Below are 25425 nucleotides of genomic sequence, written 5' to 3' on the forward strand. Positions count from 1 at the left end.
TTCTGGTGCTGCATCACCTTCCTAGTAAAAAGGGTGTTTTGTAATACCTAATTTGAATTCTAAAAGATGCAATATGAGCTGTTGCCCCTTGTTAAATCTCCTGGCAAGACTGGGGAAAGTTGTGTTGTGCTGCCTTTGTACTTGCCCTTCAGATAGCTGCAGGCAGCTGTTAACTGCTCCTTGGCCACCAAGAACTTCTTCCACCATAAAACTAAGTGTAATTATAAATAAAATGCTAATCTAAACCTCTTGTTCCTTCAACATACACATTCATGCACAATTATTAAATGAGGAGTAGTGTTACTATTAACTGGAATTAGTTTGTGTGTTATCTGGTGATGTTCACTAAACCAGCTGTATGGGTGAAAATGTAAGGTGCCTTATTGTTATCTGTCTTGATTACCTGCAGGTTAGAGGGTTTCACCTAAAAACTCCCTTCACAGTTCACAGCTTGAAAGTTCTGTTTGAAGTCAGAGCAGCAGTAAGCTGGTGAAGACTGGGAAGGTCATGAATTTTCTGTGGGTTAGTTAGTTTGTAGGAACTTATGGTATGGGCAAGCCCTGGGAATTCAGAACACATTGCAAATTCTATGCTGAGATTTTAAAAGCAGGGAAATAGTGTATAAATATATAGTACCAGGATCTACTTCCACATGGCAGAAGGGAAGAGAGTAATCAGGCATTGGAATGGCCTGCCCAGAGAGGGGGTGGATTCCCCATCCCTGGAGGTTTTTAAACTGAGATTGGCCATGGCACTAAGTGCCATGATCTGGTAAAGGGACTGGAGTTGGACCAAGGGATGGACTTGATGATCTCGGAGGTCTTTTCCAACCCAATCAATTCTATGATCTGCAGTCTCAAAAGAGAGGTCTCAAGGTAATCCAAAAATCCAAAGGACAGTTTAAAGGCTGATTTTTACATTGGGGTTCATCCTTCTATGCCTTTCATGTTACTTAATCACTCCTGCTTGTGAAGAGAATAAGTGAAGTATTACAGGGATCTGCTAACTTCCAGCTTTGTGCCCCCTCCCTTAAAACAGCAGCTTTTTCACTTTTCATCTTCCATAGCTTATATGCCCCTTATCAGCAAAATGAAGTAACTTCTATTTTACCAAAGTCTGAGGTTTCACTTATGCTTTTTCAAGCAGTTTTTTCTCGCAGAAAGATGAGCATCCTTGTTTTGTCACTTAACTGCATGGCTGGGGAAGCTGACACTGAAGGAATTCTGCAGCTGTGATAATTACCCACTATCTTCTCACTTGTGAAATGCAAAGTATGAGTGGCACCTGATCAGACTAGGATATGTGCCACAAACCTAGTTTTAGCTCAACTAGCAATAATTTGTGAAAATGTATGCATCTATGTATATCTGTTATGTATATGCATGTCAGTGTAGCAAATGTTATGTAAGAGAAAGGAAAGTGCTCTTGGTTCTGTAAAGCAAAAATTGCCTCTATGACATTGTGGATGTCAGATCTTTGCAGTATTACCCACCACCATAACGTTGTGTTGACTGGATTTAAAATAAAACAAAAAAAAGTTAGTATTTAGTTTTCATCTAGGTTCTTAAAGCCAGAGGAAACATTTTTGAAAAGGGGGGAACACCCAGCAGCTCTTCTTCCTGTGCTTTGGCAAACTCAGCCTCTTTGCTGTGGTCACTAAGAGGAATCTTTGAAAATCCTGTTTATTTTGAGGCTGTTCAGCAATGTTAAGAGTTTGTCTTTGAACAGATAAGTGGACAGAGCTAACTGGGCTGTCTGACCTCACTATTGTTTATTCATGATATTTACTGTACTGCAGCACTCTTCATCACTCTTACATCTGAGTCTTAACAGCAAAGCATTGGTGTGTGTGGTGGCGTGATGATGTTCACACATTTTTTGTGGAGGCTTCTCAAGGCTGGAGATCGAGCCAGACTGCATGCCCTGTGCTTTTCCTGCAGTGTGGGGATATCCACCAGCCCCACTCCCTGCCAACTCAGCTCCTCTCCTGTGCCTCTTTGGGATAATGCTGAGTCTTTTCCCATGTTGCTCGTCTGCTTCCCTGGCACGCTCTGCATCCGCAATTAGATCTCAGTCGTTTATTTGTGACATCCCAGTTTGATGCCACAGCACTGGAGAAAGTGCTCGCTAGTGGGAAAGGAGGAGGATTAGAGGAGCTCACTTCCAAGGCACTAAGTGGATGGTGTTATCGTGAATCCCTTAACACAATGAACTGATTAGTTTAAACAGTGTAAATTTCACAAGGCACTTAATTTCCAACCACTGTTTTGTCTCGCCTTGATTCAGTTGCACAATAATTCCTCCTTCATGCCACAGAGCTTAACTTGCAGTCATGCCTTTCCTATTGTTACTAATTACAAGAAATACCTGGGAAAATAGAAAAAAATATTGATGTTTAATACTCAGCTTCTCTTGTTTTGTCTGACTAATGTCCTGCAAAGCTTCATTTCCCAATGAACCACATTATCTTTGCGGAGCTATTTCATGGGATCCAGCTTTAAATTTTTATCTCTGGTGCCTACAAATGGGACTTTAGTTGTAAAACACGTTTAGAAAGGTCTTCTTAGCAACCAGAAGAATGGATCATTACACTCACCTGGTCTGCAGCATTGCTTCACAAGTGATCAAAGTAAAGAGGTTGGGGAAGGTGACAAATTCTGGAACAAGAGTGGGGACCCAAGGTTGGGGGGAGCTGTGATGTAGCTGTCACTGCAGCTTCTGCATGTGCTGTGTGTCACATTCAGAAATGGAAGCTTGCTGTTTGGCCAAGAGTTTGGCTGGGACACTGAGCTGGAGTTCTGGGGCTGTGGAGGGAATTCCCACCTTATTGTGGGTTCCTATGCAACATTAGAGAAGTCTCTTAGTCTCTGTGCCTTGTTTTTCCAACTGTGTGATGAGGATGGTTCTTTTGCACATGTTTTTCTGTTTATTCTATTTATGATTCATTTTGGTATCTAGAAATGTCCTATTAATTGTGAGTGCAGTGCCAACAGCCCTGAAGTGGTACTGAATTAGGCCTTAGATGACTACAAAATATATCAAAGCAGTAAATTAGAATTCATCCAATCGTTTCTTTTAGACAATTTTATAACTCAAAGAAACATGTGCACTCCATATAAGGCATGTTCCTTGTGATACAAATCAGTGATCAGGCCTTTTTTTTTCTTTTAAGAAAGTATCTGATGCATCTCTCTGGAAAAAACCTCTCACTGTTGCTTTCTATAGTTTGAAGGAAGAGTAATAGGAAATGTCTACCTTGTCAATGGGGGTGTTATTTCCTAACATACTATTTCTTTTGAGGTCACTCTGGTGTAATAAGTAAAGCTTCATGGAACAACAGCATTCTTGCCTGTCTGTGGAGGACTACAGCTAAATACTGATGCTTCTAATTACAGTGGCTTTCAGAGATGGGACCTTTTCATCTAGGCCTATCTGATGGCTTTCATTGCCTTTCAAAACTGCTCAGACTGTATGGGATATTCTATTCTAATGCTGTCTTTAAGGTTTTATACAGTGCAGTATTTAAAAATATAAAAAACATTTTTTTCTGTGTGTTGTGGCATGTGAGGCTGGGTTTTAAAAGGAGCATCTTTAAATCTGCAGTAATGAAGATTCTGTATGTGGACTGAGGCAAAGTCATTGAGTTCTCTTGAAGTGCTCAGACTGCTATTCTGAGCTTCAGTTCAGACCTCCATATTTGCTAATGGTGAATTAGTCTAACACTTGGCAGCTGATGCTGTTCATGAAAACAGGAACGTTTTTGGTCAGCTGTGGCTGTCTCGTGGTGTCACATCTCTGGCTATAAAAACACCAGGTTGAGAATTCATGTGCCCCTGGATGGTAAAGTTACTAATGCTCTGGTACTTGAGACTTTGAAGCACTTTGAGCTTTGCTGTTGAAGGTGTATCTTGGCAAATGGACAGCACTCAAACCTGTGTTATTGGAGTGAGTGAAAATCTGAGACTTCTCTTGTCAAAAAATAAAATCTTAGTCCTCAGGCATATGAGCAAAGTTGAATTTTAGATAGTTCTGTTCATAGTGTTCTTTGCTTCTTCCAAGTATATAAATACAGCAATATTCTGCACTAAATTCATTTTAAAGAACTTTTTTTGTGCTCAAAGAATTTTTTGTAATTCTGTGATGAATTTTCCACTTTTGTGGTTTTGGGGAAATGCTGTCTGCTTCCTTCATGTCTCATAAGTGATCACTGGGTTTATGCTGCTACTGAGTATTATGGGAGAAGGAAATTCTGCTTAGCGGGCTGAAGTCAAGACACTGCTCTGTTATAAAGTCTACTGTAATCTGCCCTAGGCAAAAAGCAAATTGATGCATCTGTCCCACTGCCAGAATGATCTATAGAATGTTGGATATTGAGATATTGTTTAGATCTGTCCTGGTCAGGCCCATTAACTTGTGAATCTCTGTTCTGAATTACAGTAGTATTTGGGCAGCAGTGGACAAGAACATGGAGTGAGGCAGATAGAAAGAAGCAAGTGTAAAATATGGCAGATTCCCAAATGTCTACAATTAATATTTTTAACAAATGCATCACTGTTTCTTTGTGTTGCTGCCTGCTGTTTTCCCTCCTCTTTCTCAGCATGCTCAATATTTTTCTCCCATCTGTCCCTTGCTCCTTGGCTGCAGTGATGGGACAGATGTACTGCCTCCTAAGTCTTCATCTGAGAGCTTGTTATTAAAATAACCTCATTGTTCCATCCCTCCCTAGCAGTATGTGTGTGTTCATATTTCTTTATCATCTCCTTACATTCTCTCTGTGCTGGGTATGGATATATAGATGTTCAGTGTTGTGCTTTCTCTCCTGGTCTAAGCAGAAGTACTACATAGATTAGGAATGAAATATTGATTGCTACCTACATATATATATAGTATAACATACAGATTTACTTATATGTATGTACTTATATGTATGCATATATATGTACATACACATATACATGTACGTGTACATATAAAAGTATGTGTTGGTTGCCTTGTACCTTTCACTGTAAAAGATTCCTTGCATGTTTTTTAATGATGTGAAATAACACATTTTTCTTCATAACTGTTCCTTCAAACTCTGTAAGAAAAGCTTTTAAGCAAAAAACCTCTACATTTTCTTCATGAGATTCTGTTAGGATCAGCTGTGCTTTGAACTGTTAAAAACTTGTCATTTCTGTTGGATGTTTTCCTCAGGAGATATTTTGGGTATGTTAAAATAATAGAGAGAAAAAGTAGCAAGAATAGCATCTGCTGTACTTGGAGGGTCTGAGAACAGATCTGAGCCCATCCGCTGCAGATCACTGCCTTCCTCTCCTGACGTGCAGGCTGCAGAGTGAAAAGTTCATGGTACAGACTTCTGCTGGAGGAGGGAGGAAGCAGATGTTATTGTTAATGGTTTACTTTTTTCTTTTAGCAGAACCAGCCTTGGAAGTTTGTACCAAAATTCCCCCTAGAACAGATGATTCCACAATTAATTCAGTCTTGCCCCCACATTGCTCCTCCTCAAGTCAGGAAATACCAGTGCATTCCCTGTGTGTGCACTCAGTTCTTGTCACCTCTTGCAAATGCTCTACGTTGTAGCCTGTGGATTTTAATATCCCTAGCAACAAACTATTTTTTCCCTAAACCACTATTTTGTCTTCAGTGCGTAGGTTAGACTTAGACTCAGAACTGATTTGTCTGTGCTGCTGCCACGTGCCCAGTCCATGGAGCAGACTGAGCACTCCTGAGCTCATCCACATTGCTGGATACTGAAAAAACCACTTGCTGCTCAGATTCAGAGCTCACACAAAACACAATAATGGATTTAATAATGGATTTAATATAAGTGGAAAGTGCAGCAGAGTAGTAAGGAGCTATTTGTGCTCTAAGCCCCTACTGGATAGAGCAAGAAGTGCTAACCTTAGAATTGCAGCAAGATTCAGATTAGACTTCTAGAAAAACCCTCCAAAGGCAAAGACAGTAAAGGGGTGAGATAATCTGTGTGCAGAGACTGTACATTTTTGGAATTCTTTAGCAGATTAGATAAATGTCTGTCAAGGACCAAGTATTGATTCATATTTGAATGTTGCTCATTCCAATGCAACAAATCAAAGCTTCCTGTGTAGAAAAGCTCAGCTTGAGATAAGTGATGTTGAAGTGAGCTGGCATGAAACCAGCTCTGCTTGTGCCTACTACATCCAGATAGGTTGGAGGAGCGGGATTATGCTAAGGCACAATGCAAGAACTTCATCCCCAGTACAGCTCCAGAGCTTTATCTAAGCTTGTCTGCCAACATGCTCACATGCAGGTGCTGTGATGGCAGTAGAGTCAGGCTTGGACCTGTGCTTGATAAGTCCTTTTTTACATTTTAGGGTTACTCTGTCTGCTTTAAATCTGTATTTTCCAAAGTCTGATGGTTTGATTGCAAACATACAATATTTTTTCAGTATGTGTTTCCACGTAGCTGTCAAGGTTTGATATTCTCTAGTATTTGCACAGTATTTTTCTTCTCAGACAGTTCTACTAGTTTCAGATCATGCTGCTGAGTCCAGGGGATGTAAATAAAGCACAGGGTTTTGCCCAACAGCAGTTAAAGATGTGAAGTAACCATAATCTCAATCATGAGCTGTGCTTTTAAAATAATGAACAACCATGTTTAGTTTAACCCTTTTTTATTTAGAAATTTATTTGTTGTATTGCCTTTTTTGTTACCAACAGTAAGGAAAATGCTTTCTGTAAGAATGTATTTGTCTGATATCCTAAGATGGAGAGGGTAAAATGAGTCAGCAAGTGTGAAGGACAGTATTGTGTCTCCAAGTCTTACCCTGGTACTGCTTTTAAACCAGCTTTACTCTGAGTTTCTAGCTGCAGGTGTAAATTAGACAGCAATTCCCACAGCACACAATGTAGCTGTGTGAAAGAAGCCAAATTTCAGTCCAGGTCTGAAGTCTTTCCATGTGTGTCTGCCTTCTTTTGAGGGTGCTCTAGAGGCACCACAATTTATGTGTATGAACTGAAGGCTGGGAGACTGACTGTGGAAGCAGAAAAATGTTCATTGTGGTTTGTATTTGCTAGTGTACTTTAGTATTCAAGTACTTACCTGGAAAATAATAGCAGGTAAACCAAAAGTTGGGCTGACAGAGCTGAAAGATATTATCTGTTTAATAGAAAATCATACAGTAGGCAGAAGTACAGGGGAAAAGAAATGAAAACACAGTTTTGTCAGCTATTTGTATATTTTTCTCTAAGCCCAGCTCTGAGTGATGTGGTTACATAAGAACTTGTGGCTTCTTGAAAATCTGTGTCTGAAGGCTGAAAATCCAGAGAGAAAGTAGAAAGAATGGCAAATGTTGATTTTATAATGTGGGATTATTTTTAGGCTTGCTCTCATCACATTTTAGGGAACCTGCCCTATTGTGTTTTGAGTCCTGGAATAAACTGAGCATTTTGAAGATTTTGTAAAAGTGAATGTGCTTAAAAGCAATGGATTTTGAAATAGAAAATGTTGGTTGTAAGTCAGAAGATGCATTCCTGGTAAAGTACATTGTATATTGCTGTACAGTGAAACAGTGCAGGAGCTTCGTTTCAGCGAGGACTGTGTATATCTGGGACATAAAGAAAGGAACACTTAAAATGCTGTTGTGAGGAGGAGAGGCCAAAGGTATTCCTTCATGTCCTAAAGGAGGTTGGGGCCCCTCTCAGCAAGCAAATTCACGGGTTAATTAGGAGTTCAGGTTTTAGGCCATTCATTACAGGTTTCAAAATGATTTCTGTCATTTCTCCACCTGCTTGGTTAGACACTTAGCATGGTAAGTGCATGCAAACTTACTGTTCAGCCTGTGCTATCCATTGTGGGCAGGACGAGTCCCAGATCCAGACCTTTACCACTGGCAGCAGCTCCTTTGTGAGTTGAACTGGAAGGGGTGACCTAACTGAGACCGTGAGCTGGGGAGAGCCTTGTTCACGTACTGGAAGGGTCTGCTAAGGCTGCAGGATTTCCCACCCCACTTCTCTGATGGATTCTCTCTCGCAGGCAGGAATGGCATCTCCTGAAAATCCCGAGCAGTTGATCATTGCCCTGGAACCCGAGGCTGCCTCGATCTACTGCCGAAAGCTCCGCCTGCACCAGATGATAGACCTGAGCAGTAGGGCACCTGTCAATGGCTACAGCCCGAGTGACACTATTGGAACTGGATTTACACAGGGTACTTCTCTGAATTCACTTTTTAGATTCTTATGCCTAAGTTTACTCTGTCCATGAGGGCTGTTTTCTTACCATTTCTTGTCCTTGTTATCTTGAAATGTTTCAGGCTACCATCAGTTTGCTTTTATAAAATGTTTTGCTGTTGATTGTGGTTTAGTCTAGTTTGGACTTTGATCCAACAGACATCACAGAATGGTTGGGGTTGGAAAGAACCTTAACGATTGTCTAGTTCCAGCCTCTCTGCCATGGGCAGGGACACCTTCCAACAGACCAAGGTGCTCAGAGCCCCATCCAGCCTGGCCTTGGACGCGTCCAGGGATGGGGCATCCACACCTTCTCTGGGCAACCTGTGCCAGGGCCTCACCACCCTCAGTAAAGATTTTCTTCCTTGAATTTTAATATGCAGGTAGCTTCCTAGCCTTGCCTTTATTTGGATGTTGTGGGAGTCTTTTAGAATTTCACAGCAGTATTTTTCTGCCTTACGTCAGTACTTCATGTTGGATCGGGTTTTTTTAATTTAATTTGTTGGAAACAATTATGTGTTTGATTAGATGCATTAGTGAAGCAGTTTTAAATAACTGGATCTGCAATGAAACTGTTACTCTGAGGTGTTTCAGAGTTTTGGCAGGTGCTTTTTGATGTCATCTTTATGAAGTATCATTAATGACTTTCAACACTCAGGGGAACAAGTAGTATTGGAATATAGCAATGAATTTATCTGCTCACAGAAGGCCAACTACGTAGGGCACTTCTGAGTTATTGACCTGAGATCTCTTACTAGTGTAAATATTTGAGGATTGGCATAGAGTGACTGACAGGGATTGGACCACAGTGTAAGTCACTTGGTAAAAGATCTTTCATCATGAGATTGGTATCTTATTGAAATTTGAGGGAAACAGGAGAGGAAAAAAAAAGCAGCAACAGTAAGATTTGATTGCTCCATAATGCACATATTTCACATCTCTGTGAATTGTAACAGTTGCCCTGATATTAATAGTAGTGTGACAGTCTATCCCAGCAGGAATTTTACAGAAGAATCTGTATTTTCTCACATTTGCAAGGTCAAAACAGTAGAGGCAAATGGAAGATTAGGCTAGTAAAGCTATTCCTGCACTTACCAGAGCATATTTTTTTTTCAGTTAGCAGGTCACTACATCATTCTCCTAAATCCATGCCTCTCCTTGCCAGCCCTTGTCAGATGTGTTCAGTGTTTGGAGCCCACGCAGAGTACAGGGCACAATCTGTTTTCAGGATACAGTCCCTTCAGGGGCCCCTCGGATTCTGCCCCCCCCGTTCATGTCCTGAACTATTCCGATTCCATGTGATTTTACATGGACTCACTTTCAGACAACACAGGGATTTGCCTCTGGGAAAATAAAAAAAGAGTTTCTCTGGTTAAGTTTTTGAAGCTGGGTAGAATCTGTCAGATCATGGATTTCTGCTAATGGGCTTTTTCTTGGATGGGGTTACCACTCTCCTTCTTGACTTTGTATGGTAAAAGCTATTGGAGATGAGAAAGGTTTCATGTCAAAATTAATGAAAACAAAGTTTGGAGTGAATTAATATGGGGTTAGAATTAAAATTTTATAAAGGCATGGCAGGCACCCAAGACAAGCTGAGAACAGATTAAGGAAAAAAACCCTTTAAATATAAACAGGGAGAAGCACTCCAAGGACCATATTATGGCTGTGAAGTGAAAACAAAAATTTTTCTGTTCAGAGCAGCCAGGATAAGCTTAGTTCAGTTGTAGTTAAAGACTGGCTCTTGTGTTCTCATCTAGCCCTCAGGATTGAATGAAAGGACTGCCATTGACTTCTGTGGACTGTGTCAGGCCCGTGCTTGGACCCAATGCTTGTTCTGTCATGGATTGCCCTGCCATGTGAGCTCCCACTGTGCTGCCAAGTCAGTGCAGTGAGGCTGGTGTGGCTTGTCTGCATCATGGGGTCTTTCTGGGGAGGAGCAAGTGGAGCTGCTGGCTCTGTTTTCTGGTGATAGGCACTGTAGAAAGAGGAAGCAAAATGCATTCTGTGATTTGCGTGCTGGTATTTTCAGAAAGAATTTTCACACATGACAGGATGCCTCTCTTCTGTACTGTTGTATAGAATACCTTTGAAGATGAGTGAAGGTTACACAGGGAATGTGGGGTTTTTTGATCATTCAGTTGCATAGGTTGATTTAGAAGCATAACAGCAAAGGTTCTCACGACTCTGCTTTCTCCTCACAGACTGTTCTGCATCTTTTAAATGTCTTAAGTAGCAGTTAAGTCTTTTAAGTTAACTGACTGCTATAATAGCATTTCTAGATTATGCTTTTTTAATAATATATATTTGAAATATTATAAGGGTCAGACCTGGTTATCTCTGTGTCCTTAAGAAATTCCTAACCTGACCAGCAGTGCTTTTCGCTGTTAGCTTTGAGACAGACTGACATCCTGAAAGGCAGTGGTTGGGACTGCCTGCTGATAGAAGCTGTGATGAGCACAGCTGGCTGCCAGCCCACACTTTGCAATCCAGAATATATTAAAAAACCCCAAGTCAGAGCTGTGTATAGCTTTCTTATTAGGTTATTGGTATATATATTTAGTTTGTATTATTTGTATTAGGTAATTAGGATATACTAAATTTATATCTATTAGTATCAAGGAAGATCAGTATGGTTGAGAAACACTTTTCCTTCCTAGGAATGCCATTCTGATGTTCCTGATGCCAAATGCAGTAATTTTTGTTCATTTGTTTTGTTAAGAAGTAACACATACAGACCTGTCAGCCTGTTTGCACTTGTTTCCTGCAGTTTATGGTATCAAATTCTTCATCCTTTCTTATACTCAGTAATTTCTTCTCTGTCCATCACTAGCTAAGGAACACGTGCGTCATAAACGACAGAGCCGAACCTTCATGGTGGAGAATGTCATAGGAGAGATCTGGTCTGAGCTGGAGGAAGGTATGTCCTTTCTTGCATAAACTTTGCTCTCACCGGTTTTGTATTTTGGGCAGTTACTGGGTTTCCCACAAATGTGCCGTGCACTGCACTGTTCTCACAGTGATTATAAATAGGAAAAGAAAAAATGCAGATTCATGTGCTGCTCTTGATAACTAACACTGAATTACAATTCTGTATTCTCTGGCAAAATATGCTTTATTAAGGAGGTGGTAGAAAGCAATCCAGGTTTTATTTTCCTCAGAATAGGCCTTTTAAGTATGCCTTAGTATTAATTTGGTAGCCCACTAGGATGTACACCAGCAGCATGAGCAGTCCCACTTTTCAGCTGTGTTAAAGCAATAGCTTTTAACATCTGACTTTTATATTTGTTTTCAATCACTGCATTATTTTTACTAGTAAAGGTCAAGTCTTCAGCACAGACATTCCTGGCTTTCTGTAGTCATTGTTTCTCAGGGTGCTGATGCCCCTGAGGAGCTCTCATTGCAGTGTACTGTGATGGTAACACTGATGTCAATACCATCTCCCTCTCCCTTTGGAAAACCAGGGGACCGTTACATCGTTGTTGACAGTGGAGGAGGCACAGTGGACATGACTGTCCATCAGATCAGGCTCCCTGAAGGACACCTTAAGGAGCTATACAAAGCAACAGGTAATGTCACTTCCATTGCTTGCTTCATGTAATTATATTGTATATTACATGTGTATGAAATAATTTGACTTTTCAGTGAAAGAAATTTATGCCTTTATTACATTTTACTAACAGTTCTTCCTAAAATAAGACCAGCATTCAAAACTAATATAACCCAGTTGCTGGTCAGCAGAGATGGGTGAGTCACTTAATGCATCTGATGTTTTTGGGTGGCAGACCTCACACTGGGAGTGAGAAACTGCCATGTCCTTTGTTACGCATTCCCATCAGGCCAGGACCTCCTGCCATAGTCCTGGTCTGACTTCTGCTAGTAGAGTCATCATCTTCCTGTTCTTTGAGAGGTCACCTGTGTTGCAACAAGGATGGTCTGCCGTTCCCTGGAAAAATGCACAATGATTGGTCCCCAGCGAAGATGTAGCATCCAGTTTCTTTAGTGGTATTCCCTTCCTGAACTCCACATGCCCTTTGAGTTTGTCCTGTGGCTAAGCTGTTAAGCGTGTGAGTCAGGTGGCTTTTTGCTGCTGAGTCTCTGTACCAAACTCATCTTCATCTGTGTGGTTCGTCACTCAGCCTTCTCAGTTGTCGTGTCTGTAAGATTACTCAGGAGTGTCTACTCCTAAATATCCAGCCTATACCTTCTCATGTGTGAATAAGAAGGCAGTTTTCTCTGCTTCTAATTAAAATATTTCTGATTTATAGTGTTAGTTTTACTTTGGCTGTGATGATAGAGGAGTAAAAGTGAGGCAAAGGTAAGATCACATTGTGCATTAGACCAGCTGTTACATTTAGGAAAGACACTTCTTTCTGTAGACCTTCTGCCCTGACAGTCCTAATAGTGTTGATTTGATGTGTATGTGGTCAACTAGAAGCATAATAAGCAGTTTAGGATGTTAAAGCTGTGTTTTCTTTGTGGTGCAGGTGGGCCATATGGTTCTCTAGGTGTGGACTATGAATTTGAAAAGCTGCTGTGTAAAATATTTGGAGAAGATTTTATTGAGCAGTTTAAAATCAAGCGTCCTGCTGCCTGGGTGGATCTGATGATTGCGTTTGAGTCCCGCAAACGGGCAGCAGCCCCAGACAGGACCAACCCCCTGAACATCACTCTGCCCTTCTCCTTCATTGACTATTACAAGAAGTTTCGAGGCCACAGCGTGGAACATGCCTTGAGGAAAAGCAAGTGAGTAGACAATCGAAACAAAATGGATGTAGAATTAACCACTGGTAGCAAAGAGAAATAATTAAAATACTCTAGTTATATGTAGGCTGAAAGATAATAATGTAAAAATGTAGTGTAAGGATGGGAAAATGGGATTGCCTCAAGTGCAGTTTCCAGAAATGAAGAGTTCTGATCAATCTCTGTAAAGGCTTTTCTGTACAAGACTTTTCAGGTATTGTCTTTGATTGGTTTTTTTAGGCCACCACTGCATCACTTTCTTGACTTTGACTGTATATTGTGAGTCCCTTTCATGTTAATTAGGAACATCAGATCAAACACAGAATTTGTTGCCTGAAAGTTAGTTATCTAGAACCTTAATTTTTATTGCCCTGGGCACTGGCACAAATCCAAGATCATGAGATGTGTAAATATGTTCATGGCTTGAGGAAAGTTATTAGCAGTATCAGATCACTGGTGAGAACATGTACTACTACATAAAGCTCTGCAAGGGGAAAGCATTCTTCTTTTGAAGTGATGGCAGACTTTTGCTTCTTCTAGTATTTTACCAATTAGATCATTTGCTCCATAGGTAGGGAGACATAATACCTTCCAGAGATTTTAATTAATGATTTTTAGTATCAAGAAGTCACCCTAAATGACAAGATCATGGGCAGTTACAGAAAAGAAAGTGAGAAGAAAGTAGAAATGGGTATTCTGCATCTTCTGAAATTATATACTACAGGAAACCTGGAGATTAATGGCATAAAAGAGAATGAACAAGAGAGCCTGTGAATCTGGGGCAGAATGCTTGGGATCTGAGAGGGAAAGATGTGGTATTTACTATCTGTACCTTAGTTTTTGAGGGTCCCTTCCAACTCAGCCTATTCTGTGATTCTGTTAATGTATTATGCAGGCAGGAACTCATGCATGTCTTTCAAAAGTTATTGGTAAATATGCTGTGAGCCTAAATGACTTGGAATCCAGCTAAGAGTCGCTTTCTAAATGACAATGAGGTTCTGAAATCATTCAAAATTTCTGGAAATATTTCCCCTCACGGGACCATCACCTTTTTATGAATAATCTTAATGGTGAATCTTAGAGGGAATGCCAAAAGTTCCCTTCAAATGAAATGAAATTAAATAGATAACAGGACAGAAAAAGTATAAATGTTGACATATAATGTGCGTTAGTGAAAGAGAGATTACTGAGCTATATAGATGTGTATCAGTGATGGAATTACCTAATGCCTGTACTCACTTAATAAATGTTATGCCTCATTAAAGATGCTGTGCTCTCTTCTGCTTCTTGAGGCTTCCACACTTGCTTGTTTTCCTTGTGTGTTTCCAGTGGCTTTGGCCTGCTGCTGCTGCTGTAATCTAAATGTTGCCCTTCTGGGGATGAATCAGCGCTGGATTGACTGCCAGCTGTTTCAGGAAGCAGTTGAGCATTGCTAATGCTGCAGAAGGCAATCAGGCAAAGAAAACAACAATTAGACAAGCAAAAATAATAATTCTGTCTTGAAATTCTACATTGCTGCATTGGTATGGGGCTAGGGTGAAGTGGGGCACTTCCGTCCAAGTGAAATGCACGGAGATCCTGTAAACTCATTCATTTATTTGTATGTCTGGTGGTGACTGTACAGCTCAGCTGCAATGTTTTAAGGTTTTTATCTTACTGTTCTTTTCCAGTGTGGACTTTGTGAAGTGGTCCTCCCAGGGAATGCTGAGGATGAGCCCGGATGCAATGAATGCTCTTTTCAAACCTACAATTGACCAGATCGTTCAGCACCTTAGTACGTGTTGTGGGTAATTCCACTTACTGGCTGAGCTGAGACTGAAGCTTTTCTTACCTGTTTCAAAGCAGGAACTGTAATAAGGGTTGGACTTGATGATCTTGGAGGTCTTTTCAAACCCAATCAATTCTATGATTCTATGATTCTAATAAAGTCAAAACAACCTTCCTAAGATGCACCAGTTGCAGACAAGGAGTTTAGTTCTGAAACTTGCAGCTGTTTACAAAGCAGTTAGGAAAATATGAAAGTGAGGGACATCTCCTGAACACCACATACTCCTGCTTAGTTCTAGTACTAGTTACTAAGTGTGATTCAGTCCTGTTACTGCCAAAGCTTCAATTATTTTGTACTTCCAGGGCTGCAAGCATTCACAAGGCTGAATGCACCGAGTAACCCAGATCCTGCTTTTCTTTTTCCTATTTCAGGCAACAACTTAGTAATGCCAGAGATGTAACTAGTTTCTGGTTATTCCTGCTATTGACACCTCTAATTCATTTCTTCCCAGTGAAAGGTTGCATTTGTTCATGACCATCCAAATCCCTTACATCCCTTAAATGCAAATAATAAATGAGGCATCATGGTAAAAGTACTTCAGGCATGGCTTGACAGCACTGAATTTATTTATCCAGGAATAGAAAGTGACATGGGCTTATTGGGAAAATTACTATTTAAGGTCTTTGTGGTGGAGGATTGTATTTGTATCACATACAGTATAATGTATGTATTGAGCAAAGTGTTTCTGTTCTATGCATTACAAAGCACTAATTGAATCATATTTGGGATGGAATATCCAACTTTACTCACTGTATGTGAGTAGTTAGTAGGTAAATCTCAGTGGTCACAATCTAGTAAGACAACTGAACATCTTACCTTGCAAGGAGCAAGAGGACAGAATTACAACAGTTGTGCCAGGTAACTCAGTCATGTCGCCTCAGTTATTTGAACTGTGAGCCTACAACTGAACTGCATGATTTTCTTGACAGTAGGGGATGTGGGCTTAAGCTAAGAGGGAACATCTGTAAAAACGTAAGGAGATATTATTGTACAGGTGGTATTTATTGTGGTTAAGATGTCAGGGTCAGAAATCATAAGTGAATTTAAAATGGGGTGATTTATCTGGAATGCAGTAAAGGGTATGTGAATCAGTTTGGTTTGAGAATGTCTCACTGATACTTGAAGTGGCAAAATGTTTTCTACTACCCACAATGTGACTGGCAGGATTTTGTTGCAAGAAATGTACGTCTCCTGTTACTGGTAGAAGCTAAATAAAAGTTCTGTTTTAAATGCCACTTCATAAATATTGTATGCTTTGAGGTAAGTGAATTCATAGTGAAATAGAGTATAGTAGAGACTACAGAAGTGGGAGTAGTGAATGCTGAGAGTGGCAGTGTGGGCATAGATGTGGCAGTTTCAGATCTTGTGCATGTGAATGGAACATTCAGTGCACTCAGACATTGAGATTCTCACTTGCATCGCCGTATCACAGTGTGTTTTTCCTTATATAATGGGCTCTGTTTCTGTTTAGGTGAAGTGTTTGACAAGCCAGAAGTGACCAATGTCAAGTTTCTTTTCTTGGTGGGTGGCTTTGCCGAATCCCCCTTACTCCAACAAGCCGTGCAAAGCGCTTTTGGTTCGAGGTGTCGAGTAATCATTCCTCAGGATGTGGGGCTCACCATCCTCAAAGGAGCTGTTCTCTTTGGCCTGGACCCTGCTGTCATCAAGGTGCGGCGCTCGCCGCTCACCTACGGCGTTGGTGTGCTCAACCGCTTCGTGGAGGGGAAGCACCCACCGGAGAAGCTTCTGGTCAAAGATGGCACACGCTGGTGCACTGATGTCTTTGACAAATTTATCTCAGCTGACCAGTCTGTAGCCCTTGGAGAAACTGTGACACGCAGTTACACGCCTGCCAAACCCTCCCAGCTCGTAATAGTGATCAACATCTATAGCTCAGAACAAGACAACGTTGGCTTCATCACCGAGTCTGGCGTGAAGAAGTGTGGCACCCTTCGCTTGGATCTCACTGGGACTGACGCTTCGGTGCCGAACCGGCGTGAGATCAAAACACTTATGCAGTTTGGGGACACTGAAATCAAAGCCATGGCCATTGATGTTGCAACCTCTAAAAGTGTCAAAGTTGGTATTGATTTCTTAAACTACTAACGGCCCTTTTCCCCACCACAGCCTGTTTGTGAGACTGATCTGCCACTATTCCATTTTTTGACTTTCGTATATCATGTAATCAACTTGAATTTCAGCAGGCTATGTGAGAACAGCCAGTAAGGTGGGGTAATGCCATGTTTGTGCCCTTCGATGACCAAAGGCTGGATTTTGAAAGACCCTTTAAAAGTTTTGGGAGCAGAAGTTCCAGAGGTAGTAAAAGTTCCCAAATTACTCAAGCATGCTTAAAGATCTATCTGTATTAAGTATACACTGATTATTGTTGGGTCCCAAAAGTTAGTTAAAAAGATACAAAATTTTAATCTCTTTGCCTTATTCTTCTACTTCCTCCTGAGAAAAACTCACTAACCCATGTAGTTGTTGTAGAGGTTGTATTTTTGTGGGATATGTGTTTAAACAGCACCATCCTCTGGCAATGGGAACAAATGAGTAGTCTATAGTATTCTTTTCATTTTACCCAATGCTTTCAGAATTCAAAGTGCTGAATATCAATGACTCAAAGAAATGGGAACTGAATTTCTTAAGTTCTAAAAAAAGAAAATCATCAGAAATCCTTAAAAACAGATTTAGGAAATAAATACTTACATTTGGGAGCCTAATACTGAGCACTTCAGTTTAAAAACAGGGCCTTTATTGTCAGAGTTCTCAGAACAAACTGTTAGATTAATAAGCTAGCATTGCCCTCATTATACTTCAGAAGATTATTACAAGCAAAGCAATTTCCCATTTGTATGTTTTAAACTTGGTTTTTTTAGTGTCTGCCTGAAACCACTGAATCACAGAAGGCTGAGGTTGAAAGGGACACCCATTGACTGTCTGGTCTGACCTTTCACCTCTGAGCAGTGTCAGCCACAACAGGTTGCTTTGTCCAGTTCTGAATACCTTCAAAATGGAGATGCCTAAACTCTGGGCAACTCATTTGACAACTCTCGCTGCAAAAAATTATTTTCTTACATTTAAAAGGAATTTCTTGAGTTTCAGTTTGTTTGCATTGCCTCTGTCTTGTTCCTTCATTGGATGCCTGTGAGAAGTCTGGCTTCATCTTTACTGTGAGCTGTCAGACATTTGTACACATTCCTGTCATCCCCTGAGTCCTCTCGAGCCTAAGAGCTCCCACTCTTTCAGCCTCTCATCAAGTGAAAGGTACCCCAATCCCTTCCTTGTCCTCATGGCCCTTTGGTGGTCTCAGTCCAGCATGTCCATGTCTCTCTTGTACTGAGGAGCACAGAACCTGTCCTGGCACTCCAGATGAGGTCTCACTAGGGCTGAATAAAGGGGAGTAATCACTTTCCTGGCCCTGCTGACAGTGCTGTTCCCAGTACAGCCCAGGAGACTGTTGGCATTCCTTACTGCAAGGGCACATTGCTGGCTCAAGCTCAGCCTCATGTCTGCCAAGACCCGGAGGTCTTTTACTGCTGCCAAGCTGCTTCCGAGTCCACAGCCTGTCCTGGTGCCTGGGGTTATTCCTCCTCCGCTTCAGGACTTTCCTCTTGCCTTCACTGAACTTGAGGTTCCTGTCTGCACATTTCTCCAGACTGTCGAAGTCCCTCTGACCCATCTGATTTATCAAGCACTTCTCCAAGTGATTATATTTTCTTTTCCTGCTAATTCCTATGTTGAGATTTGGAAGTACAGCTAGATGATGGCTGTCTAGAACATACAAGTGACTTAAAAGAGAAAACATTCAGATTGAGAGTACCATAATATATTTTGTGTAGCAAACACTTCAATTGAGTAAAACATAGTGCTGTGTTGAGTTGAATGGCCAATAAAGTGGAAGGCAGAAGCCAACAGAATGAATCTACAAATAGTATTAAATAAAGCCTTCCTTACATGACTATGAGCACAGAACTCTTAACGCAGGAGAAATGTACTAGTGGTCATGGTAGCATCTTGTTTTCCAAATGACAACTTTCTGGAAGCATTTTCTTAAGCATGTTCACCTGGAATAGTTCTTTTGCAAATAGAATAGTTTTTATTTTGCAATAAATAAAATTATTACAGGTTACAGGTGGAAAACTTCTGAAACCTGCATTCTTTATCTGCCATGAACTGACAGTTTCAGATCCAAATCCAAATCCTACTCCAAATTAGCAGACTGCTGGCACGTAGAATCACCCTAAAATGCTGACACTTTCAGAGCATTTATACAGAGCTGCCCAATTACCTGCTGCAACTCATTACATTTTTGAAACTTGGAAATATTATTCATCTAAACCTTCATTTTTAATAAGCTGAGCATGAGTTAAATCCATTACTGATACTTCTGGGAGATTAAAGCTTAATCAATTATTTCACTAATTTATGTTCCAATCAGGCACTTAAGCTTTCTATATTTATCCTGCAGTTTTGCAACAGGAAAGAGCTGCAGAACTGAACTGATCCACAGCATTTTGTCATTGAGTTTTCTGTCTCCTGCAGAATTCCCTAGTTGAATGGGAAGTGTGTTCTGCATTCAGCTTTAAAAAAAAATAAATACAGGACTAAGGAGAATGCCAGTCACAGTATCCAGCTGGATACTTTCTATAATTACAAACTATGCTTGCTAGCAGTTGATTTCCTGCTGCCTGTTAAATGCTTTAAAAGCTAAATACTGGGATTTTTTTGTGTGTTGCTTTCCATGGTTTACAAACAAGAGAAACTTTAAGATGAGTTATGAACAATATAATTTTATGTATATATAATATTTAAATATTGTACAGACTCTTTCTTTCTACAGTGCTATTTTCTTGTATAAAAATGCTCTTTGCCTCTGTTGATTTCATTCAGCTGTTAATTTTAAATAACATAGTTTCTCAATCAGCTTCTGTAATTATAGGCTTTTAAAGATGGTAAGATATGAAATGCAAAAGGCTGATCTTATAATAATAGGAAAGAAATGTTGGTGTGTCAGACAATACAACATTCTTCCTGCAATGCAAGTCATACCAGTTAAGCACATTACACAGATGCACTAGTATGTTGCTGGGGTTTTCATTTCTTTGTTTCAGGTGATGACCATTCCAGCTCCAGCAGTTCATCATAATAATGGATGAATCCTCCTGTTAAACCAAGTTTTAAATTAGTTTGTATGATCTGGGTATACAGCTTCTTCACTAGCTTTTTGGGGTTTCATTAGAAGATTGTCTAATTTAAAACAGAAAAAAACCAAACAACAAAACCAACAACAAACAGAAAACTACCTTCCAAAGTCAGGCAACACTCAAGTATTGTAGCTGCAGGTAAGACCCAGTCTCTGTTTATCACTTCCACCTACCAAAAGACAAAGCTCTTAAAGAAAAATAGGCTTCAGTGTCTTTGCATTCCATGTTAACCTGAGTCCCTCCAGTTGTGCACGGATTAGTTTTCAGTGGCCTTAACACAGAAGTTGGTCTAATGAATGGCTGCCACCCCTCCTCTCCCCGGTGAAGAGGAGGTGACCTGCAAGATCAGATGGCCCATGGTTTTTGTGTTGTTTTCAGCCTGTCTGAAGAGAATGCTATGGGTAGTTTCTGCAGCTCTTCTGAAGCACAGCTCCCTGCACAGCAGTGATTGTCTGCCCTTTGTATTCACCTTTTGTAAGATCCCATCTGGATCCAGGCAGGGGCCTGTTGCTGAAATTACTGTAGCTGTAAAATGTGATTTGCATACTTTTGCACTTCCTCCCTCAGTCTGATGAGAGCACTATCAAGCTTATCTTTGCAGAGCACTGAACTACTGAAAAAAACTCCAGCTGTCTTTGTTGCCCTCTTTGAGAATGGAAAATTAGCTTGTCTTTCCAAGGAAATAGAATTGTAGGTAGAATATTATGCTGTGGTCTGTAGACTATAACCCAGTTAAACAACTTTACATTGTAAGAGGCATGTGGATGCCAGTTTGGAATAAGGGTGGTAGGCTGTAAAATTCATATGAGATTTGCTAGGAAATGAGTAAATTTTAGAATTGTTGTTCTGATACTTTTGTAGGAGGTTCCATGCAGAGCATTTTTTTGGTAGGGGTTTCAGATGACATTGTGCAACTTAATCTTGAAAAGACAAGGACTGTTGTCCATAGGGAGAGCAAAAGGTCTTGGCAGAAGTTCGTCTAAGCAACAACTTGCAAGTTTGAGTCCAAGTTACTGAACTCCAAGCTAAAGTTTAGCAGCTAATTGTGATGGAATGATTAATTGTGCTAGAGTATGATAAATGTGCAGTGATGGTTAGGACAGTTTGCGTTGGTATGAATATACCAATATTTATATACAGGAGTTTTAATGCATTATTATGAGAAGGCTAATTATATATTGCAGAGATTTAATTGCCAAGATAAGCTGCATATTTATGATATGAAGTGGCTTAAGCGGATGAATAGTATAAAAAGTTGTTGGGCATAACGTCACAGATACTCACCTGCTTGAAATAGTCTTAAACTATATTATAAAACCAACCATTGTGGTCTTGTTCACCTCTGTGCAAGATAAATTCAGATTTCACTGATGTTTGGAGCTGTTCACAACTTGTCTGGATTGTATCTTGAGTGTTTGTGTGTCTTCAATCATGTCAAATAAAATACCTTAAAAACCTAATTTTTGTTTTTGAGTGTCACTATATTCTTATGAAAATGGCTATAAAAAGAAACCTAAGTTAATATGAAAGTGAGAAAGGCCGAGTGGTTATACTTGCACTTGGATGCTCCCTCATGTGTGTGACTGAACAAAACTGACACCAACCATATGTGCTGCTTATGAGATTTTTTTCCAACTTTTTAGATATGTCAACCCTAAGATGTGGTTTTCTGCCAGGGACTTGCAGGCCCCTGTGCCACACACTGAGTCTTCAACAAGAGGCTGCTGCATTTTCAGTTCACTTGTGTACTCCATTCACTGCTGGGGATCTCTCAACTCCCACCAAAGCTGGTGTAGCTCTGTGTAGGGTGTCTATTGGAGTTAAGACAATTACTTTGGGCAGCCAAGCCCAGGTCAGATATTTTCTGTAATGATGCTCCCAGAGAGCCAGGAAATATAATACAAAATTTAGAAGAGAACTGTAATCTTTCAAGTCTTGTGTTATTAAAAGCTGTTTTATTGTTAAAATTTTATGATCAGGCCAATCACCAGGTATGTTTGTGTGAGAATGTACCTCTTTATAGATCTAAGAATGTTTAGTAAGGTCCAGCTGCACTGAAAAAAACCTTTCATACCAATTTGTGCAATATTTTTCTAACAGTTGTGGGCCATGTCCCTCTAAAACTGAGTAGTATTTCACTAGCTGTGGATATTCAGTGGCATATGTGACCTTAGTCTACAATGCTGCAGAGATGCAGAGAGTGAACTGAGATACGTAGCAGCCACTACACCCCAACTTCCACCTATTTGCTGCAATGAAGATGTTTTACAAGTGCTTTATGACTATAATTATAAACACCATCCTAATAGGCGAGGTACTGTATTTAACTTGTAATGAACTTGATTTCAGCTAAACATTCAATTAATGTTACTAGTACAATGGGAAAAATAATTACAGTCTTCAGAGACACATTAAGAACCAAATTTTGCTTTCAGTGTTCTAGCACATTGCTGAAGTTTCCAGTGGAGTTTCATGTATGTGCATTCAGAATGTGGTCCTTTCACTGGACTTTTCTAAATCTTCAGATTTTCTCATGAGTGTGTTTGTATTTAAAGGTACAGCCCCATTTTGGTAGGAGGGATTATGTATAAATTGTTGGTTCTAAAAAATTGCCCAAGTCCTTTTTTTGCCAAGGGATGAAGGGCAGCACAAGAGGCACACCAACTTTAAGTGTATAAATTAACTATAGTGCAAAATAGCAAAGAATAACAGAAGAAGCAAAGAATTATAAAAGGATAAGCTAATCATCACTACTAAGAGTGTCTATAGTGATTAAGAAAGATACATCCCCAGTTACCCCATTAATACACTCCCACCATCCAGACCCACATGTCAGGTGGGGAGCCCTGACCACAGCGAGGGATCAGAGAACCACTCCTGGGAACTGGGAAATCCAACGCAGTGCATCCACTTTTAAGTGAGGTCTCTGTCTTTGCTGTGAGAGGGTCCAGCTTTTATATTGTTAAACAAACAAGCTCATATCACGATTTAGTGTGGAAAATATCTGGCTTTCTTTCCTCAGTTTTTGCCCAAAGTCTGGCCAGGTCTTGAAGGAAAATAAAGGGAGTCAATTTGGACCATTAATATTGAACGAGGCCAACCATCTTCTTCCATGGCCTTGACCCATCTCTAAATACAGAAGGACAGATACATTCACATCTCAGTAATGAACAGATACTAATCTTCACTAATAAGCAAATACCAATATATCTTACTAACAAGCATACATGTTGACACAGGTGTAGTCTTACCATATTACATATTTTACTAAGGATTATACAGAATTTTGGCTGATAAGAAGATACGTGGCTAAATATAACATTAGATTGGAAGGTTCATCTAGAGGTCAGCTCTGGCTCATGGCCTGTTGTTCAGGCCTCAGCAGTCCTTGCTGAAATTTGCAGATGTATTCCTATGAATAGCTATGGAATAAAACAATTTACAAAACAACCTCCCTCAGAGCAGCATCCAGCTTCTTTCAGTTTCTGAATAGGTGCATTAGACAGACATCTGTTTTAAGGATAATAGATGCAGAGTTCCTTTACTCAGCGCAAGAGCTGCTCCGTTTTTCAAGAGATGCAGCCTGGATAAACTGGTGAGAAGTGCAGATGCTTTGTGTAACTGGGATTTATGCCTGTTATTTGCCAGTTTCATTAGGCAATAATACTGGAAAGTTTGTCCTTACTTTTTTTAAGGAATAAATTCTGTTTTACTTGTTTTCATTTGTGCCTTGCTTTGTTCTAACACACAAACACTTTTGTGGTGGAAGCAATGCAGAGTCACAATAATGCATTGTCCTTTTTTTCCTTCAAATTAGAGACCTGAATGTGGGTATTCAAACAAAGCAAGAAGTTTCACCATAGATTGTGTAGTTCCAGAGATGCAAAAATCAATTTTTTGGAGCAAAAACTCTCTTGTGCCATCCTTATGCCATATATTAAGTTAGTTTACTGTAAACATTTTTCTGCAAACCAAGAAAATCTGTATAATCTTTGCTTAACATATAGTTGAGAGGTTGCTGGCTATATATTTAAAGTAGTATCTATTTTCTCATTTTCAGAGACTGTAATAATAGGGAAAAGCTTAGTAGATGCCATATGTCAGGAGCTCTGGCTTTGTGCCCAGAGCAGAAGTTCCTGGACTCGGACATGGTGTTCACTACCATGTGATGGCAAAAAAATTAAGAAGTTGGTAGATTGCAGCCACTGTGATCCCTCTGTCAGTGTCCACAGGTGAGCTGACACAAACATGGAGAAACGAATCATAGAATCAGTTGTGTTGGAAGAGACCTCTGAGATCATCAAGTCCAACCGTTAATCCAACCCCACTTTGATTACCAGATCATGGCACTCAGTGCCACGTCCAGTCTCTCCTTAAAAACCTCCAGGGTTGGAGAATCCACCCCCTCTCTGGGCAGGCCATTCCAATGCCTGACCACTCTCTCTGTATAGAACTTTTTCCTGATATTCAACCGAAACCTCCCCTGGCAGAGCTTAAGCCCGTGCCTTCTTGTTCTACTGTTGGTTGCCTGAGAGAAAGGACCAATCCCCACCTGGCTACAACATCCTTCCAGGGAGCTGTAGAGAGTGATAAGGTCATATAAGCTTACTCCAGGAATATTGTGCACTGCAGCAGAGCCAAGACATAAGAGGAGGACAATACCAGATTGAGTGTAAGGAAACCAAAGGAATCAGTGTGTAACCAGGATTTTGGTGTGCTGGGACAGAGGCACTGCTGTGCTCCAGCAGTAAGGAGAGCAGGGAAGTTTTCAAAACAAAGGAGTGGCGAGAGTGAGAGCTGTGAATGCAGAGTTTGTTAAACCACAGTAATCTAAGGAGTTAGAAAGGTGACTCTCTCTTTCCTAAGGGCAGCAAGGAGTATTTCCTTCCCTTTGAGGAATAAGCTCTGCACCTCCGGTGGGAGCTTCCGTCTGCCGCCAGCTGATAAGAGCGGACACCACACTGAATGTTTCCTCTTCCTTTGTGGTACAAAGAGCAACCTCCCCACTGCCCTGATGCTTCCCACACACAAATCCCCCGCCTGCCCTGCCTGTGTGTTTGCAAACACACACAAGGGTGCTGTTGAAGCTCTGCAGTTCAATGTGTTGTGCAGAGGTTCTACTTTTCATCTTGTGACCATCATGATGGATTTATATTCTCAGTCCATGTCCCTCGAACCAGCACCAACATAAATGACTCCTGACTCCTCAAAATGAGTGGAGTTGAAAGAAGTGAACTGTGAGCAGCGCAGAATTCAGCAGGAAAGATGCTGGTACTGCATGATATATGCAGGAGTTATTGTATCTAAGTGTGGTTTTCCACAAACAACACTAACAGTGTCCTTTTCCAGGTAATTTTCTTCCCGTGTTCCTTGTGTAAGCAGAGCTCCTGGAGGGCAGTGCTGTATGCAGGGTGTTGGGAACACACAGCTAGCTGCCTTGCC

At 40.5% G+C, this 25425-nt stretch overlaps 1 protein-coding gene across 3 annotated transcripts in view; it reads left to right on the plus strand.

The window, feature by feature from the left end:
- Nucleotides 1-21443, plus strand: part of HSPA12A (heat shock protein family A (Hsp70) member 12A) — a 57058-nt gene extending 35615 nt beyond the window's left edge. For all 3 annotated transcript variants that reach the window (XM_071563621.1, XM_071563619.1, XM_071563620.1), the window contains 6 exons: nucleotides 8015-8186; nucleotides 11039-11125; nucleotides 11670-11774; nucleotides 12693-12951; nucleotides 14619-14722; nucleotides 16248-21443. In XM_071563621.1, coding sequence (XP_071419722.1) covers nucleotides 8015-8186; nucleotides 11039-11125; nucleotides 11670-11774; nucleotides 12693-12951; nucleotides 14619-14722; nucleotides 16248-16882 — 1362 coding nt within the window. In that variant the 3' untranslated portion in view covers nucleotides 16883-21443. The remainder of the gene's footprint in view (nucleotides 1-8014; nucleotides 8187-11038; nucleotides 11126-11669; nucleotides 11775-12692; nucleotides 12952-14618; nucleotides 14723-16247) is intronic.
- The last annotated feature ends 3982 nt before the right edge of the window (nucleotides 21444-25425 follow it).

The sequence above is a fragment of the Pithys albifrons genome, chromosome 9 (assembly GCF_047495875.1).
Source record: "Pithys albifrons albifrons isolate INPA30051 chromosome 9, PitAlb_v1, whole genome shotgun sequence".
In the NCBI taxonomy this organism is placed as follows: domain Eukaryota; kingdom Metazoa; phylum Chordata; class Aves; order Passeriformes; family Thamnophilidae; genus Pithys; species Pithys albifrons.